The sequence below is a fragment of the Falco biarmicus genome, chromosome 8 (genome assembly GCF_023638135.1).
Source record: "Falco biarmicus isolate bFalBia1 chromosome 8, bFalBia1.pri, whole genome shotgun sequence".
NCBI lineage: Eukaryota > Metazoa > Chordata > Aves > Falconiformes > Falconidae > Falco > Falco biarmicus.
This window is the reverse complement of record NC_079295.1, coordinates 37,779,528-37,792,635: the sequence shown is the minus strand read 5'-3', so window position 1 is coordinate 37,792,635 and position 13,108 is coordinate 37,779,528. Positions and strand designations below refer to the sequence as shown.

At 36.1% G+C, this 13,108-nt stretch overlaps 1 protein-coding gene across 1 annotated transcript in view; it reads right to left on the bottom strand.

Annotated features, from left to right (window-relative positions):
• The window catches only part of SPOPL (speckle type BTB/POZ protein like), a 37,510-nt gene that overhangs the window by 8,368 nt on the left and 16,034 nt on the right, over positions 1–13,108 (bottom strand). Inside the window, exons 2-8 of the mRNA XM_056348925.1 lie at positions 11,738–11,872; positions 11,457–11,578; positions 11,055–11,206; positions 7,007–7,134; positions 2,374–2,551; positions 2,224–2,279; positions 501–623 (exon numbers count right to left, since the gene is read on the bottom strand). Coding sequence (XP_056204900.1) covers positions 501–623; positions 2,224–2,279; positions 2,374–2,551; positions 7,007–7,134; positions 11,055–11,206; positions 11,457–11,578; positions 11,738–11,815 — 837 coding nt within the window. The 5' untranslated portion in view covers positions 11,816–11,872. The remainder of the gene's footprint in view (positions 1–500; positions 624–2,223; positions 2,280–2,373; positions 2,552–7,006; positions 7,135–11,054; positions 11,207–11,456; positions 11,579–11,737; positions 11,873–13,108) is intronic.

The window sequence follows — 13,108 nt, the reverse complement described above, 5'->3', positions numbered from 1 at the left end:
TCACCTTAATTTCTGTGCTGTTATAAGTCCCCTCACCTCAAAAATAGTAAAAAAAATATTTCACAGAGCAACAATTTAAAGAATAGAAAAGAGCCCAATACAGAAGCTATGAAAGATTAGAATTACTATATTTGTAAGGAAGACAAAAAATGTCTGAAGCAGCAGTATTTTAGGGAGCAGAGTTAATTCAAACACTTGTATAAATCCTCTTTAAGAATACGAAGATCTAGAATACATTTCATTTGAGACCAATTTTCCAAATCATATTGCTGATAAAAAAATTTGGATAGTAAGTATAATTAATATCTGAAACTTCTGATCAAGAAATATTTATAAGACTTCTACTGCTAAAGATAAGTCTGTTCTCTCCCATCTTTCTCCATTTCTGATGAGATCTGGTTTTCATATTAATATCAAAATATATATCAAACTGAAAAGATACTTTTATTTTAGAAGAATGTTACAAAGATTAGGTTTGAGAACCGGAGTCCGTTACTTACTTTGTCTGCAGCTGCCAACAAATTGTCAGCCATTTTTTCAAGGTTTGGTGCTTTTCCTGTGTAAATGAATCTCATCATTTCTTTAAAAACTTCAGGGTCTACATCATTTATTTCTACACGATTCTGGTGAAGAAGAATAATCAATAAAAGCCTCTGGTTTAGCTACAACTTTAAAGTGAACATATCAAGTATCATCTGCACGGACACTACGAGCATTTGCCATCCATCATACAAAAATTCTTACACATTTAAGTTAACATTCAACCATATTAAGCAAAAAGTAATCAAAATCAGTAGCTCTTAAAGTCAGGCAGAAATCTGTTGGAAAAGCCTCAACAATAAAAAGTTATTGCTGCTTTTTTTTCTAGAAATGTCTAATTCTGGACTCTATTGCACAGGCTGTACATAAAACTCAAGGCACAGTTTCAGAAATATTTAAAAGTGGTGCAGAGTTTCCAGCTTGACAATGATGTGTTTGGAACATCACAAGTCAGAGCAGCAGACAAAGTGAGCCATTTTTGGCTTGACTTAAATTGAGTCAACACAGCCTGTTTTGTTCTCAGAATCCAAAAAGCAAACAAAGCAGCACATCTAGCTGACATTGTGTAGCTGAAGACTGTCCTGATAGAACTGTGGTATTGTGTGCTTCACCCATGCTCTAATAGTATTCCCTATAAGCAACTAATGAAGTAGGAAATAATGTCAAAGATATACAAGCAAGCAACAGACTTTTGAACGGAGTACAAAACTCACAGGCTATCTATCAGCCCATGAGATGTAAACGTTCTGGTTCCCTGTCCACTGAACCACATACAGCATTTAGGAGTAGGGCTGCACTACTGAAGCTGTGACACGTCCAAGTTTCTTTCAGTCCAAAAATCTCGATAAAATGCTTCCAATATTCCAATTCTACCTGTGAAAGTTTCCAGACTAGAGAAGTGCAGCGGAGAAAAACACCACGTCAGTGAAACACTGTTGTGCTACAGCACCATATTTCTCTGATTTATTTGTTCACACAAGTGGCACCATTGCAGCCTCCGTAACTAAGTGATGATCACCTACTACAGTCCTTGAGGGAGCTGATCAGTCCCTTGCTTTTTCATGGATTCTGCCTGTAACCAACCCATTTTAGATATTATTCTTCATGAAATACACAAACAACCCCTCATAAAAGCAGAAGCAGCTCTCTGCTGATTAAGTAACTACCCTTCCAGAACACTTATACAGGTCAAGTGCCTGCAGGAACTGTGAATGAGGAGAGCTTCACTGCCTCGGGGCTTAGTTTGAGTCATAATTCACCTATTGTTTGTGTCATAGCTACCATATAAAATGTTTTAATGCACTACAGCAAAATCTTAATCAAGTCAATCAGCTTACGTGAAGGAATAAAAGCACAAAGGGGAAGAGATTACTAGGTCAACTACATCAGTAGCTAATGTTAAAAAAAAAAAACAACCAACCAACACTGATCTCGGGCAGATAGTACCTGAAAGAACAAATCCTCCCTCCAGAACATCTGCATGGTCAGCCCTATCTGCTTTTTCTACGCAAAGAAACTCCCCCAGAACTCAACAGGAGAGTGTTCAGGAGTAGTACCTCCTCCACTCATGCACCACCATGCAGTACTCATCTTCCTCAACTGGCAATACTTGAAGATCTCTGCAACTTTCCCCTTTTTCATAAGGTACAAATATTTACAGGTAAAGTTTTCTGTCAGGCTTACCTTTTTGCTTTCCTCCATTTCATGCTCAAACATTGCATTAAAAACCGGAGATCGTGCTGTATCAAGAAAGGTAAATATTAAATATAATCAAATTTTAAACTTTTAGCAATTTAAATTACAAAATAATAGCAATACAAAAGTAGAAAGTACCTGCAAGGACAGATTTATGAGCTTTGAATTCTTGTCCTCCTACATAAAAACTGCAATCTGTAAATCTTGTTGTTTCCCAGAGATTCCCTAAATCTTCTGCTAGTCGACATTCAGGTACCTTCAAAGTGTTTGTATTAGACTGTCCTGATATATTTACTGAGTCTTGGACCACGCTTACCTAACAGAAAATCACAGCAAGACAACTCCTTCATAACTGAATGCTAACAATAAATAAATTACAGTACCTATTGCTAGAACTTCAGCAATTCCAAAGCAAAGCAAAAAACAGCAGTTTCTGGCATTAGGCCAGAGCCATAAAAGCAAACTGTAAAGCATTGGTTTAAGTATCATAAAACAAACACAGCTTTACATACAGACTCTAATATTGTGTATTTATCCAACCAAAACAAAAAGAGAGAGCACAACACCACATGCCACCTGACAGAAATGCCAGAGTAAGTAAGTCAAGGACAGATATGGGTTTTGGGATACCAGTGGGATCAAAAAGCAAGTTAATGCTATTTCAGAGATAAATTTAACACTTTAACGTTCTTTGCATGTGTAATTAAAATATATACACTACAAAATCCTAAACAGATCATCAGGATCACAAGGTCACTGAAAATGTGAAGATCCACATAAAGTTTGAATAGTATGATATTTCTAATTTTAATTACAGTAAGTTTATATTTAACGTGCAATGTGATAATGCAAATTAAGTGCAAGTAACATAGTTCCTTCATTATTTCATTTTACTGTGTCCAACTGAGGCAGGAATCACAAGTGATTGTCTTCCAAACGAGATTAAAAGCCATTATTTTAGAAATAATAGCCAATGAAATACAAGATGTAGTAGGTAACTTCAATAATGAAACACATGGTCACAGGATATAATTTTCGTACAGAACTAGTTAAGAAAACTGCAAAATATGCGCATTTGAAGTGAATATACTGCTATTATTTTCCATCAAGTCTTTTACATAAAGACAGTAGCATTCTTTTTTTCATGTATCTTTACATACTAAGTCATTTTAATCAGTACGTTGTGAAAACAGAAGAATCCAGCAAGTTTCACTTCTGCTGTCTGAGATCACATGCCTGAGAATAAAACCTTCATAAGGAAGAGCCATACTACAAGATCTTGATAACTGCATCTCCCAAATACAGAAAATTAGGATTATATATTCAAGAGAAATGCTGACACTGTTAAGATCAGTGCTTTGTTTGATTTCCTGAGGCACAGCATCTGGAATAAATCTGGCATAAAGCAAAAATAGCATAGCTAAGCTTCACAGAAGTTGGAGCACTGCAAACCAAGCTCCAGATCAGAAGAGGGGGACGATCCAATTAAGACAGAAGCTTGGGGATTTGAATCATTGCTTAGTGCCCTGTTTCATCCCATACCCCCTTGTGATTATAATAAAATCCTTTATGTTCTTCCACCTTTTAAGGGGGAAAAATATATATATATACCCCAAAGCACTGAAATTTCACTTTCACAGTAAGACTAGCTATTTACAGCACTGAAAAAAAAATCTATAGAGCTGTTGTGTACTCTATTTCACAGTTTTCATACACACAGAGTGATTTCAGGAGATATACATACACACAACAAAGTTTTAGCTTAGCAAAGTTGTCTTCTGTTGCCAACGGAGAACTCTGCTTCTTAAAACTTCACGACCCAAGCTGTCTGCAGAGCAGCCTCTTGTTAGCTACAGGCAGTGCCTAGGAAGTTCATCTACACATTCTTTACAAGTACTTAAACTGATCTCTGATGTTCCCAGCTTCTATTTCAGAATGGCTAATATATAGACAGTTGTGCAACACAACCATTTGTTGAGACATCCTTTAAGGATATAAGCCAAGCAAGATTTTAGTTCAAGTCTCCTGCATCTAAGTGGCCTGGCATGTATTGTCTATAGATAATAACGATTTAAAGATTCTGAATACAAACACAGGGGTTTGATATTTCATCTCACTTGTCCTGACAGTAAGCTTAACGAGTAGGTTTTTTATTTAAATCAAGCTGAAATCCAATCAAGTTTATCCTACATACAAACTGAAAACTCATCCTCGGCTAAAAGTGACTGGTTTACGATTGTCTCAACACTTGACACAAATCCTTACACTTCAGGCACCTTAGAGCTGTGTTCATAAAAATCACTCACAAGAGTGAAGGTATTTCTTCACTAAACTGCAGGAATGAAGATGCTAAAACTAACAGCAGTCTAGCCAAGACTTCCAGGTACCCTACAAGGTCTGATTTACTTAGGAATCAATCCAACATGAAGCTTCTGCACAGCATACATACTCTAGGGGCACAGGTCCTGTTTGCATTGCCTACCCTCACGTGTAAAGGTATATAAAAATCTATAAACTAGAACCTGAACAAGTTGTGTGTGATGACAGTTAACATTGATAACGTCTATCGTTTTCTTGGGTTTGAATCTCTGGTGATCCAATAGTAAAGATGCTGTAAGTGATACCCTAGACTACTCAGCCTAAGCTAAGTAAGAGATCTGTGAAAGTACTCACTAGGAAAAACAATCCTGCAGAGAATTGTCTGTTCTATCAGCAAATGAAAATAATTGCAAGGCTTCAGTAATTTCAAATCATATGGAAAGTGAGAATGAGTGAAAGAGATCAGTTTTCTTAAAGAAATAAAAGTACAAAGTTGTATTAAATCAATAGGTCACTTGGTGGTGGCAACATCTGACTTTGCAAGAAGTATTTAACAACCATTCACCTTCCAAGCCAAGAACACATCCAACTGATCTTAAGAACGTTTAGCAACACAGAAGGAGTATCTTTGCTGCCAAGGAAGGCCAAATAATCCTCCTGCAACCCAACAGGGAGAAAAGAAGAGCCAAACAGCACAGTTGGTACTCAGTGACCTTTACTAAATACTTGCTCTATCTGGCAAGTTTAATCAAGCCAAGTGCAATATAGTTTTAAAGAAGTGGTAAGTCAGCCTTTCAAGCAGGGTACAAGTAGGAAGGCAAACACAGAAATTAGAACTTACACTTAAGTTCTATAAGGACAAAAACTTCAGATTTGTCTATAGAAACAGGTCCTTCAGCCAACATCTGTTATTTCTAATGACAGCTGAAGAGCTAGAACACATCCAAATAACAACATTTAAAAAATATGTTTATTTCCAATTTTTTTTTTTTTTTGCTTTAGCTTGAAACACGCCAGGAGTTATTTTAACATGTTCACTGTGCACATTCAAATGTTGCACCTCCTTCAGCATTTATAATCAGGGTAGGTCAAACACTTCACAAAAGCCACTCACATTAAAACACGGAGAAGCATTGTAGGGAAACACAGTTATATTTAAAGATTACCATCAAAGCGTAACCAATATTTCTTCTGGAAAATTCAGTATTTGTTCCATTTATTTTTTTAAAAACTTTATCTCTAAGATTAGATAGCGACCTCTTTCCAAAACCAAACAATTTTTAAGTGTTCAGTTATATCAAAGTATTCATTACAAAGAAAACTTAAAATGAGAAAATACTCAAAAGTATCTTTACAGAAGAATAACACACTTGTTACATCTGTTTTTATCATCCAAATAACTGTACTCATAACAAATTTATCATACAGCTAATTTAACTTGTCTAAGTGAAAATAAGATGCACTATACTTGCAATATCTAGTCTCAGGGGCCACATTTCAATTATTCTTCCTACACAGCATAATGACATATAATTAAATTATAATCTTGCCAAAACAATTTTACACGTTTCCTGTAAATACACAGATCAAAGCAAACATAGGAGCAGTTAGAGCATCTATCATCCTCCTAAGTCACTAATCACTTTATGGCACCAAAGATAACCAGTCAATGTATATTTAATATACACTGTACTTAAACTGCAACTTCCTCTGTTTCCATTTTTAAACACTGAGTAAGCTTTTCTCTGAATTTTAATATGACAATTTAGGTTAGCAATGTAACTGATATAGTAGAAGTGACCCATAATGCACCATCAAGTTACATTTACACCACAGCTCTCAACATCAATTCTCAGTATTAAGCAGTCCTTCTACAGGATACTTGCATTTGTTCAAAAAACAAAATGTTTAACAATTATTATAAAAATGAAGTGTTTAATTTACTGGAAAGGCCTGTTCAATGGTTAAAGATGTCAATTATGATATTATAGGAATACAGACTGACAAATAGGTTTGTTTTTTTTTTAAATTAAGAGAACCAGCATGTAGACATTTCCTTTTGCTTATATATTGAAAAACAATCCTATAATTCCAAATACAACTTCAAATAAAAGTGACCTCAGTAAAACCGTACTTTTATAGACAGCATGTATCAGCCACCTTTTACTAAGTATTTCTACAGTCAATTCTAATTTAATCTGGTAGATTCATGGAGAAGCCCAACAGTTTATAAATGATCAATTCAGACTTCTTCTACACTACACTTTAGTAACATGTATCCAAAAAACCAAACAAATACAATACAGCCAAAGCAAATATGTACTTTAATATATTTATAGTTTACAGAAGACAATTTTTATAGCATATTACTGCTTGAATCAACATAAACATCTATCTACTAGAGCGGAAAACATTTTATTTGAAAGTTTACTACTTAAGAACCTATACCCACCTCACAAAATAATGTAAGCTTGTCATCTGGTAGAAGACCATTAGCTTCATCTAGTAAAAAATCTCTTCGGATAAATTTCTTAAAACCCCAGTCCTTGCCTTGCACAAATCGATATGCTCTTTGGCTTTCTGATAAAAAAATAGTTATGCACAAATAAAGCAAGTTAAATAAAAATCTTAACACAAAACACCACCTAAAGTCTATATTAAGGCTAAGTGTTAATCAAGAAATGAATCAATTTAACACATTTGGATCATGTGTCACACTCTTAGAAACCCCACAAAATTAAAACTTTTTAAAATGTTGTAATGGTGTTATTTCATAGAACACTTGACAGTAGAGCACAATTTGCAATTCAGACTATATCATCTCCTTAAATGTTATCTTAGGCACTATCCAGCAAGAGAGGAGTTTTTCAGTTGGTGTTTAAGAATGCCAATGTGTCAAAACAGAAATTGTTCACAGGGAAGTACCATTACAATGAGTTTGTCATCACAAATGCATTCTGACAACACTTCTGCAGTTGTCATAATCTGTTTTGACTTCTTCTTGAAACAGAAAATCTTGTTTCACAGGTTGAAATTATTTTGAAATACAGTAAAAGCATTAAAAAAGCAAAACAGAAATAAAAGCTTTCACATAAACTATTTTTTTGGCCATAGAAAGATATTTATATTTACCTTTTAACCATAGTTAGGAGAATTATTTTTTTTTAATCCATCAGATTTGATGTGATCACACAACCCTTTTCTTCCAGCTCTAAGGTTCATAGCCCACAAAGGGTTCTCCAAGGTCGTATTAGTGCAAACACAACTAATTCAGTAAGATTAGCTGTTTTACATGGCAGGTCCACTGAAAGGTGGCCACTTGTTCCACAAACCGAACCACAGTAAAGAGCACCATATACTTTTACATGGAACTAAAACATGGGAAAGAAGTTATTTGGGAATAGCTTTGAGAATGTAAGTAGAATAAATCATACTCTGAATTATGTTTAGAAAGAGTCTTCAAAATGAAGAGAGCAAGAATACTTCTGAAATAAGACTGGAGGGGAGGGCGGGTAATTTCAAGAAGAGTTCTCTAAGATGGAGCTTTCCTTTCATTCCAAAAAAGCTGGGTGAGAAAGATGTCACCATTTCATTTGCTGTATAGATACTTTAGCCCTCTGGAGAGCAAATTAGAAGTTAAAGTCCAAAGTATGTTATAAAAGCCAAGTATTTTTCATTACAGAACATATTAAAAATATCATTCCTTCTACAATGCCCAAGTTAGGCATCAGGAAAGTGTGTTCTCTACACTAGATAAACTGGTAGCATCACTGAAACAGACTTGACCATGCAACACACTCTGTATGTTACATGTAAAATACGTTGTCCTCACTGCCAATAGCTGGAAAAATGATATTCATAAGTTTTTCACTAGAATTAAGCAAAATGTTGTACAGGTTTTGACTGGGGGTGGGTGGGTTTAACACAATGAACCACCACCCAGGAACGGAGAATGCATGAGGTGTCTCTACCCTTGTCACCTTATTACACTCACATATTCAAACAAAAAAAACGACGCAGAGCACAGAAGCAAAGCTAAAATGCACTTACTGAAGTGCAGCGTGGGCTTTGAGGGCAACAGAACAAATGTAAAATACTGTTCACATTTTTTTAATTTAAAATATATATATATTGTTTAGGGTTTTTTGGCATCTGGATTAGTGTTTTCACATTTTTACCAACTTGCCAAAAACTCACACACCTTAAGAAATAGAATGAAAAATCAAAATAATTTTAAAAAGGTTCAAAAATGTGTTCTCTATATTCAGCCCAATTCTTTATTCTGCAGACTTTGATTTTACTGTATCAGCAACAACCAGTGTGAACGCTCTGAAATTAGGTGATCAGTAGTAATTTCAGTACACAAAACCACAAAAATAAAGCAGCATAAAAGCCTACACATATTTTCCTCCTAATAATGTTAAAATGTTAGTTTGTTACCTGTTTTATACACAGCTTCACCACTTGAAGCAGTTGTCTATGCATGAATTATCAATTTACAAAGGACATCTTAAGTCAGGCATCATTATACTGTATAAATAAAAACACAGCATCTCCAGAAGCAGATGGCAAATGGCTGGGAAGCCCAAGAATCAAGATTTCTGTTGGTAATTTCCCAAAACGAAAAGATGTTTAATGTTCCTGTTGTGCCAAATACAGGACAGCTACTACTGCAAAAGCTGCAGATGCATCTACCCACTGGATTTTGGTGTTTTAAGACCTTATGATTTTTAGCATTTAAGGTAACACTTGGCAAATACTCTTCAGGAGTGCCTCTCTGAAATGCCTGTAAACTCATGTATACAGCATGAGGAAGAAACAGAAGGAACTACAGGTCTGAGTGCAGCTGCAGGGATACAATCTCCCTGGCCTCACAGAGACACGGTGGGATGGCTCAAGTGACCGCAGTGCTGCAGTGGACAGGTACAAGCTCTTTAGGGAAGCCATGCCAGGAAGGTGAGGGAAGGGAGCTACCCCTTCCACGACAACTGCAGGAATGCACAGAGCTCTACTTGCAACAGATAAACCAGTTGAGAGTTTATGGGTCGGGATTAGACGGCAGCCCCATGCAAGTAATATCATGCTTGGTGTCTGCTGCTAGACCTACTGACCAGGAAGAAACAGGTGACTGGCAGTTGGGGTCCTAGCAGACAGCAAATGAACAAGAGTCAGCAATAAACCCCTAAGGCAAAAGACAGTCAGAAGTATAGAACAGGTTGCCCAGATAAGTTCTGGAGCCTCCATCCTCGCAGATATTCAAAGCATGACAGATCCTAAGCAAACTACTCTAACTGACCTGCTTTCAGCACGGGGTTTGGACTGGACAGCCTCCAGAGGTCCCTTGCAACCTCAATAATTCTGTGATACTGTGATTATCTCAAAATATTTTTTGATGCACACACTGCCGTTTCACTTCATTACATACACCAGTCCAGTAGTGGACTGGAATACTATCTCAAAGCCAAAAGCCATGATCCACCAAATGTATAGAAGTGTACCTTTGTTCATATAAGCTCCAGAACCAGGTGATTTGCATGGGCTGAAGCAACCAGCTCCATCAGCAGAAGAGGATATACAGAGTGCAATTTCTTTAATTTACTTTCCACCTGAGAAGTCCAATTATTTAATTTTTATTTGAACTCAGTTTTGTGGATTTACTGCAAAGATTACAAGTGGGCCTAGTTATGTAAGGAGAAAGTAGCATGAACTTTGGGTATGAGTAGTGGAGATCTGCAGATGTCTCCAAGAAATTCAGAACTTGCAACAGAACAGACCCTGTAAGATCTTTTAAGTCCTGGAGTAGGAGGAGGGAAGAAAAGTACACAGATTCTTCTTATAAAGGACTAGCAACAGCAAAAACTTGGTGCAGACCAGCATTAAATTATGTGTTTTCATGATGATTCCAGCTTTCCCAAAAATGTGTTTCCAATGAAGGTGGTGCTTACAAGTTTGAGACTAAGAGCCATACATTTTTCATACCAAGAAGGCAATTAAATCAAGCTACCAGTTAGTTCAAAGTCTTCTAATTCCTTGGGTACATCACTCATGTTTTTGAGCTGATTACAGTGTAAATCAGATTAAATAGACCAAAACATTGTAAAGGAGTGTCTAAAAAAACCCAACAACCCTGCATGTTTATCCTAATTAATTATGGAAATCAAACACTTACTTCCACTGTAGCTAGAAACAAGAAAATACACCCGTACTAACAGGAAGCAGGAATAATCTGCTAGAAATGCTAAGTGACAAGAATCTGGAGTGACAGCAGTTAATAATGCGCTGTAATTTATACTGCTCAGGATAGAATTAACATCGCTCAGTGATCAGAAATGTATGAATCGTGAACAAGGCTTTTAATTAAGTTTCTAAAAGGATATAAAAAAGATATTTTAAAGTTTATCTCAATACTAATTTCTGTTCGCAACTATAAAAAATTACAACGCAGATTTTCTTTGGGATATTCTTACAAATCCACATGAAATACATTAAGATTCCCTTACCCATTGCTTTTGTTTCTTCTCTTTTTGCATTCAGCAGGGAAAATTTGAATTTTGCTCTGACTTCACTTTTTGGACAACTGACTAAAAGCAAATATAATGACAGGTAGTCTTTACTTTCATCATCTAATCCCTTTGGATTCACTCTCAGGCACCTGAAAGAAACAGAAATTGTACTTTAAATTTTACCCAGAACAAATTCAGAAATATTTTTATAAGATCCAATGATACATGCTATTGAAACGAATGTTTCAGTTAGGACTATTGAAACTTGGAAATTAGAACAAACCCATACCTATTGCAAAACTTCAATAATGTCTGAGTTTTAATATTTGTTTGCAATTTAACTTTCCAGCTTTTGTGAGTGAAAAACAAACAAAGCAGTTGCTAGAATAAAGACCTTACCACTTCATTTTGTCATTTGGCCCTGATGAAAAGGTAGAGCTCTTTAAAACTTCACCCATTTCTTCTCGACAAAAACTGAAGTTATTAATGGTCCACATGTAGGAAAATTTTACTACTTTAACCTGAACAAAAAATGTAGAAAAAGTCACTAAAATTTAACTTACATATCAAAGCATTAAATATGAGAACTAGCTGGACTATAAGCACAACTCAATTTTAGCTATTTTTTTAAAAATTATAATTGACTAAAAAAATAAAGCCATTAGAATTTATGCAATTACCTGTGTGTAACACCAGCTTTCAGCCACAGGTCCACTGGACATCTCCCCAGGAGGAGGTGGGGTAGGAACCCTTGACATTGCCACTTATTGCAGGTTTATAGTATCAAGATAGCAATTCAAACTTCAGTAATTCTCCTAAAAAAAGTAATTAATATATTTTGTTCATCCTTTTTAAGTGTGAGGTGAAAAATATTTTCATATCCATATTACTGTGTTTACTAAACAATGCATCTGAAAATTAAACTTGAAAACAGGATGATGCCTTTGCTATTTAGACAGGCTAGGTGTCACACATTAATGACCACTTGTACTAAAAATCTGCAGGCTGAATCTTCATGCAACACTTTATAAAAGCAAGCACTTATGCATCGTACAATACCACTAAAGACATTAATTCAACATCACCTTTGCAAATCACCACCTTGATCGCTCCAGTCATGTTATAACTTTCTTCAGAATCTTCTTTGATTTGAAGAGTAACTAGAGCCTTGTAAGCACTCAGTTATTAGTACCAAGGTATTAGTTGCCCACACAGGCATAATTCAGTCCTAAAAGAGCACCTAGGCACCTGGGAGCAGAATACATTCAAACAACCCTGGGATTTCTCAAGGGAGGGTAAGAAATTTGCATTTGAAGTAGTATTTTCTTCACACATCTTTCGGCTGCCTTGTATCTTCAACACCAACAGATTCAACTGAAGAACTATAAATCACCACAACTGTGTGCCTGTTTCCTGTTGAAGCACAAAGCTGAAAAACAGTTTAAGTCAACTCACCAACTCTGAAGAACTTTTTAATAGCCCATAAAGCCATTTTGCCATTATCACTTAACAGAGCACTACAATTTCTCCTGCCCATCAGAAACTGAGTCACATGCCCAGATTAATCACATCCAGCTAAGACATGAAATTAGTCAGCCTACTCACACTAGCCTTTGTACACAGCTAGTGAAAGAAGGTGGGCCTGTCAGAGGGTAGCTCTAGGTTACTGGGCTGACTCTCCTTTAGGGAGGGTTTGCTGTCACCTTCAGACAGGTTCCTCCCAGGAGCACAGCTTATCACTTAAGCAGCTCCATTAAGTTGCTTAAAAAGTGAAACGAACCCTGATCAAACCAGATGAAAGTCACAATTGCTCCTGCCAGGCAACGTTTTCTCCTAGTACAGAAACATCTCCTGCTATCACTAAAGTGACATCAGAAAACTACAATCTCCCTGCAACATCCGAGTGTTTCACTATATAGGTCTTTTTACTTCTGATAGAACAGTGTTAAATTGTCCTACTCAGAAGATATGATTGCACATCACTAATCATGTTGGAACTCTGCCTTCAGGATAGGGAACATGTAGGAACAAGGTTTTATGCAAACATTGGT